The sequence below is a fragment of the Crassostrea angulata genome, chromosome 3 (genome assembly GCF_025612915.1).
Source record: "Crassostrea angulata isolate pt1a10 chromosome 3, ASM2561291v2, whole genome shotgun sequence".
NCBI classification, from domain to species: Eukaryota; Metazoa; Mollusca; class Bivalvia; order Ostreida; family Ostreidae; genus Magallana; species Magallana angulata.
Window position 1 is genome coordinate 3,408,212 of NC_069113.1, and position 6,978 is coordinate 3,415,189.

The 6,978-nt window shown below is 33.0% G+C and overlaps 1 protein-coding gene across 1 annotated transcript; it reads right to left on the bottom strand.

The window, feature by feature from the left end:
* Positions 1 to 831: 831 nt before the first annotated feature.
* LOC128177999 (neuropeptide S receptor-like) lies at positions 832 to 4,401 on the bottom strand. Its single transcript, XM_052844950.1, has 2 exons — positions 3,315 to 4,401; positions 832 to 2,230 (listed from the first exon to the last, which is right to left on the bottom strand). Exon 2 carries the CDS (start codon positions 2,224 to 2,226, stop codon positions 847 to 849), a length of 1,380 nt encoding a protein of 459 aa, XP_052700910.1. The 5' UTR covers positions 2,227 to 2,230; positions 3,315 to 4,401; the 3' UTR covers positions 832 to 846.
* Between the last annotated feature and the right edge of the window lie 2,577 nt (positions 4,402 to 6,978).

Below are 6,978 nucleotides of genomic sequence, written 5' to 3' on the forward strand. Positions count from 1 at the left end.
AACATTGTAATTTAGGAATTAGAATATCTGTATATGTTAATACGGGCTACTCATAATGGACCAAGTAGACAAAAAATGCACTCGATTATTTATAAAGAATTACAGGAGTTCTAGTTGGGACTAATGTTTTTAACTGATTCAAGCGGTCATATCCGAATAATATTTGAAATAAATAAATATATGTACATGCACCAAAAACAAAAAAGACATTACGATCAACGCATTCTCTCTCAAATTTAAAAAGTACCATTTAAAAAAAACATTCGGGTTTATTACTCGTATATGCATGTGAACTTTGTGTATACAAAATTTTAGTGCATAACCATAAACACTACACTGTTGATACTCTATTTACACATTTTACTTTTCTAATTTGTTTCTTGGTGAATAAGGAAATGAATTTTTACATTCACTTACAAAGTTAACATTTGTGTCATATTGAAAATAGTTAACATGATGGGTGTGAATTTAGTACTAACAATATAATATGACCGTGGCTTACAAAAGTCATTGCAAAGAAGGTTTTGTGAAAGCGCTATGAAAAATCTAAATCTTAGCAACTTCCCAAGTTATATCTTAGGCATATCCTAAGTTCTATCTTTGAAAACATCTTCGGAAATCTTTGTGAAACGGGCTCTTTAGCGTAGCATAGTATAATAATGGCAAAGGTATGAACCAGAGATATCATAAATCACAATAAAGCTATATTGTTGATGCATGAAATCTCTCTCTCTCTCTTTCTCTCTCTCTCTCTCTCTCTCTCTCTCAAATAAAATACTTGTCAATGATATATCAACATAAATATATTTTATATTTAATGTATCAACAAAATTTAGAGTTTAATAGCTAGTTTATACGGAACAGCTTTTTAAAGAGGTATGTGCACTCTTTCCTGAAGAGCTCACTGCAGAATGAGTAAATGATTGGATTAATGGCACAGCTCAGCAGGTAGGAACGTAAAATGACGTTGAACGCCATCTTTTCCGATCGCGTCATGATCATGAACGCGTCTTTGTGAATCGTTCTATGAAACACTATCCCGAGAAACGGCAAGAAGCAGATCACGTACATCAGGGTCACCAGGAACAACATTATGGTGGTTTTACTCACGCGTCGGAAGCGTTTGTCCGTCACGGATTTTTGCGCTTTTTTCAGGGTATCGGAGGTTGTCTTGAGGGCCACTTTAATGGCGCCCGGTGCTGGCGGGATGTCGTCCTTTGACCCGTTCTCCGGCCGTTTGTTTTTTTGGCCTTTCAATGGCTGTAATTCTAGCTCGGAATTCTTTGCTCCTTTACAGTTTCCCAGGTATAGTTGATCGTCCTCATCAGCGAATTCTGAAATTGACGTCACAGAGCACGATTTTGAACGAAACGTCCGGAGTTTACAGACCTTTATACCCACTAGTAAATAGATTACAGTCAGAATCAGAAATATGATGACAGTGCAAACTCCGTGCAACACGAAGAACACCAATGGGTATACAGTGACATGAAAATTATCTTGTATTTGACACAGTTTTGAGACAACTGTTCTGGAGACGGGAGTACTCTTTGTTCCATACAGTACGAGGGCGGGCCACATGGACACAACAGCCACGCCCATCGCGTAGAAGATGACGAATTTGGCGGTTCTTGTCGTCATTGGTTTACTGAGAGGTCTACAGATGCGCTGGTACCTGTCCACTGCGATAGCTATGAGAATCAGTACACTGGCAGTGTTACACCAGTACGTTGTGAAGCGGGTCACCTTACAGAGGACCGGGAAGTCAAACAATAAAGGGCGTGTCAACAGCGCGATCTCCATTGGATACGTCACAAGGCAGTTCACCAGGTCCAGTATGGCTAAGCCTAGGATAAACGTTCGAGTGGAACTTCTCCCCCATTTCTCGGTGTATACATACAGAACAACAAAGTTCCCAGGAAGTCCAATGATGAGAAGTAAAATTGTGTAGACCAGCGCCGGGGTGTTAAGGGAGACTTCCCGGGCATAGTATTCCTCGGCCGTCAGTACCACTACGTCATTTCCGGGGGTAGTAAGGCGACTGGCTATGTCGAATGTGGACCCAGACCCATTATGATAGTCAGTCCCTGGTGTATTAACCGGTGTAGTTAAGGCCTGCCCACCGAGAGTCGTTAAGCTGTTGCTTCCAACCACAGTGGTCCAGTCAATGGTAGACCCTGTAGCGGCTACAGACTGGGCGAGGTCTGTTAATTCTGTCCAGTTCATCTCTCTGGGATAAAAAATAATGTAAAGGCTTAAAGGGGCATGGTCACGATTTTGGTCAAATTCCATTTTTCTGTTTTCGTTATTTACAGTGGTTTAGGAAAGTATTTCTAATGATCAAATGAAATTTGAAAGTCAGTCGTAGCGTTATAAGCAAGATAAAGGGCTCACCATTCTTTGTCACGTAAACAAGGCTCGTGCCTTGTTTCTGTTTACATAGGTTCAATATACCAGTAAAAATCTTTTTCAAGCTGATTTGTCTATCTTATTATTCAATTAATGCATAAATAAACAGTTCCTAACGTTTAACACCTTCATTTTGGGTCTAAAATTGGAATTTTCACTTCTACATTCAAAATGTAAACAAAAGTTTTGTATTCATAGCAAAGAATTGCAAGATCTGCAACTCGCTTAAAACTCAACAAATGACACTCAAATTGTGCTTGCCTATTAAAAATGCCTTTAAGTTACTGAAGCATCGTAAACATTAAAAAGGAAAAATAGTTTTTGACCAAAATCGTGACCATGCCCCTTTAATAGTATATGAGCATGTCGTTAATATATATATATATATATATATATATATATATATATATATATATATATATATATATATATATATATATATATATATATATATAAGGACACTTGATCACTTCATGACCTTAGATGGTTCATAATAAACAGAAGAATGCATTGCTTTTTATTTGAATAAGCTTAAATCCTTTTTACCACAAGATGTACGAATTCTGTTATTCCCTCAGTGATTCGTATAAAAAATGAAAATGTACAATGTTGAGAGATAGATGAACAATTAGGAAATAGACAATGGATACAAATACATTACGACAAACGTTTAGTGATCAGAAAAGTTTTGAAACTATATTTTAGGTGAATCGATTACAACTATCACATAAATTTTAAAATAGCAAAAACTTAAAGAATTGACGTCTGTGTTTAGTTGATTTTACTTCCAAAACGTTAACATACAATGGGGTTATTTATTTCGGTAGAAAGTCCTACTTAAAAACAGAGGTGTATTTACACATCGATAATCCATAAAGAAAGATGATATATATCGAAACACTTACTTCTTTCAGCTCCAATTGCTGCTTGTCGGTGCCATAACGCATGGGATTCTCTAAAATTTAAATTGCTGTAAACAAGACCAAAGAGGATGAAATCATCTGCTTGATTCTGTTTCGACGTCTATTTAGGCAGTTATCAATTTGTATTTGTTGTGAAAAGTTATACATGTATTTTGCTGTTTTCATTTGTTTGCCATATGAAACAAATTATTAAATGTTACCGTTATCTGGCTTGTATACCTATCAATTGTGATAAAAGCTGTCTACTTTCAAATATAATGTGCTGCTACTTAGAGTCAAGAAATGTCCCTACAGGTTTAGGAAATGTAAGATATTCTTCTTTCAAAGATTTTTCATAACAAAAGCTTTGTTCAATAAGGTTTATTAGGTTTATTAGGGCTTTGTTTTTTGTATATACATGTACAATGAAAGATCTTGACATAAACTGTCATTTTTGATGGAATATATAGAAAATAAGTAAATAATCTTGTTTGTTTTTTTTTTTTGGTCCTTTTTTGCTAACAAAATATATCTAAAACGTTGGGTTTTTAATAAAAAAAACAGCATTAGTCATACTCTTGAAATCTTGCTCTTGACTTTTTCGGTAAAATAATATCGAATTGAGTATAAGTATACTCATTATAGTATAAGTCATTATTTAATATTGAATGTGAAAATTTTACCTTATTTTCAACAGTTTTTTTCTTTCTTTTAAAGGCGTTAATCAATGAAATTAATTAAGACATCATGATTGATTAAGCACAAAACAGACAAATTTAAATTCATTTACTATTCATATTTTACAAACTATATGGGAATTACGTAGAAAATAAACCATTTTCTCGACATTTCATACGAAATCTCTTTAAAAATTTATACCTACAGTGTATGTTTCAGTTGATATCAGTATTTTTAAATATTAAAAGAGCTCGAGAACATTTTATTCCCTTTTTGTTACTGTAGGCATCCTGGATATATTTTATTTGTCAAAAACGGGGAAAAAACATTTTTAGCTGAATCCTTCATATTTTATAAAAAAAAAAATAGTTTAAAATAAAAATCTGGTACACCTTAAGAAAAAACAAGCTATTGCTATGAAGCATCATTCAAAGAATTCATTTCTATAAATTCAGAAATCTGTAAACTCGTTGAATCATTAGTTTTTGAAAGTTAAAGTCTCAGAACTTCAACGACATGTGTACACAAATTAAGTAACATCTTTCAAAAAATAATGATTTAATGCTTATATTCACATTTTTTAATTTCCTGCATTGTCTGAAAATGTTATTCGTGTCTCAAAATCCCAGTTTCATCCTATGCTATGAGAAAGTTCAAAATTATCGAACGAACATTGTTATAATTGTAACAGCAAGTTCTGCGAAATTTGATTTTAGCTCGTAACATTGCTCTTCAACAGCGTTCAACATTCGTGACGTCAACACAAAAATCATAATTACATATTGAGCTTGTTTGCAACTTAACCATAAAAATGAACCTGATGGAATGAAATATAATGAAATAAAAGAGGACTCAAACTAATCTTTAAGCTTTAATGCGGTTTTTACAAATCATACCTTTAAAGTTCTTTTGGATACCCCCTCCCTGAATGCGACTTCCTCATCCATCACCCCAAGAGTCATGGTAAAACTAACTAATATAGTTATGGCATATTTTTGCATCCAAAATAGTTTCTTCCGCTCTCTACCTTTTGTAGACAAATGCGTGTGTTTTAAGTATTTCTATGATGGAATTCCTTTAGGGTCAGCTAATGTAAAATCTATAGTATATATTTGGTTCAGTAGAACACTCTACCCAATTAAAAATATTTTCTAAATATGTACCTTTGAAAAGGATAAGGCAGAACCTCACTTACAAGTCCCTTCTCATTGATGATGCGTGTTTTCAAATAGATATTAAAATGGTCGTGTGGTTCTGAAAGAGATTTGGAAGTGTTAAAAGCTAATGGCAGGCGATTTAAGTATGGAAAGCCTCCGTGAAGATGTGTGTAGTACCTTAAGTTATCTTGTGATTTCAAGAACCTTTTTTAAGATGGAGTGTGACATTATTTTAAAATACAACCGAACAACTTACCTATAGTTCACAGTTATTCAAATCACTTTTTTGAGCGGCACGAGTCAAATGTTGTACAACATATGATGTTGTTATCATTATATTCAACAGGAAGATTAGGAATTAAACACGCCATTTACTTGTACTTCCGTATTACAATTCAATGTTTCCATTCCAGCAGAATATCCTCTTATTTATGAGCGTTGATTATAAATAAGATAGGATGTGCTGGGTACTCTCATCATACAATTAACACAAAGAACAACTTCGAAGTCACATGAGACATAGTATGTTGTAAAATTTCCTTATATAATGAAAATATGAGTTTAACAAACATCTTCACAATACAATATGTACCAATTATGATACATGTATAAACATGAGATCATAATTAGTTCATGGTTATCAATGAATATGAAAAGTCAAACATTACTCCTTTGGGGTCTTCCTTTTTTCTTTTGTAAATTTCACTAAAAGCGTGTCACTATCATTTGTTTTGTATAATTTTCCGATTTATTTTTGCATGGAATCCATTTGTATTACGTAGTTTTCCATCATGATCAATAATTCCCTTTTAATTTGTAATATTTCCATTTGTATTTAATAATTTTCTAATTGTATTTTATATACTTTGTTGTGTTAAATAAGTTTCCATTTGTATAGTTTAATTGTATAATACAGGTTTGTATTGACTTAGTCACAGCTGTTTATTTCCGATTGTATTGTAAATATGTATAATTTCAAGTTGCGTTGTATAATTTTTCATTTGGATTTTACATTTTCATTTGTATTTTATAATTTTTAATAGTCTCTTAGATTCTCCTTAATATGTACAGTTTGACCAGCTAAAGCGGTAATATATACGCAGATTGTAAAAGGTTATATATGATAGTTATTTATTACTTTCTTTTATTAAAACAAACAGAAACATGTCAATTTGATAAATTTTTTGTTACGTTGGTGATAGCGTACTAGTTATAAAAAAAGAATTTTTTAAATTCATACAAAGTAAAAAAGGTAAATTTTTAAAAAGTAAGAATTTGGCTTGTACGCAGTCTTTTTAATCTTAAAGTAATTTTAAAAATGTTTTGAGCTTTATAATTTGAAAATGCATATAATTTATTTTTGAGATTGGTTTATAAAACAAGATTTTGTTGAATAATAATGTATGAAAGTATTATGAGCTCCCTGGGGATGGCCAAGCTTAATTTGGGAGCACTACAAAACAATTAATAGCTATTCTCCTTTACTAAAATCCTTTGTTATTTGGTAACATGGACGATATAAGAGACATCTTGATCTCAGCAATATGAATAAACACATTCTTCATTCAACATGTACAATAATATTTGAGTGGGGGGAGGTGGATCTAACAGAGGCACGAACGGTATTTCAGTAAAAATAATAGTGCCCAGTGTGTTGGGAGACATTTGCTACAAGGATCCTCACCTAGATCTGTACTGGAATGGCTAGGATGGAAAAAGGGGCGGAACTACAACTTCTGGTTTCAAATATTGCCGCCTGACAACTTGCAAAATATCTGACGCTAATGAGCATCCTCTTGTATATATAACCTTCGGTAGTATGTCAAATGACA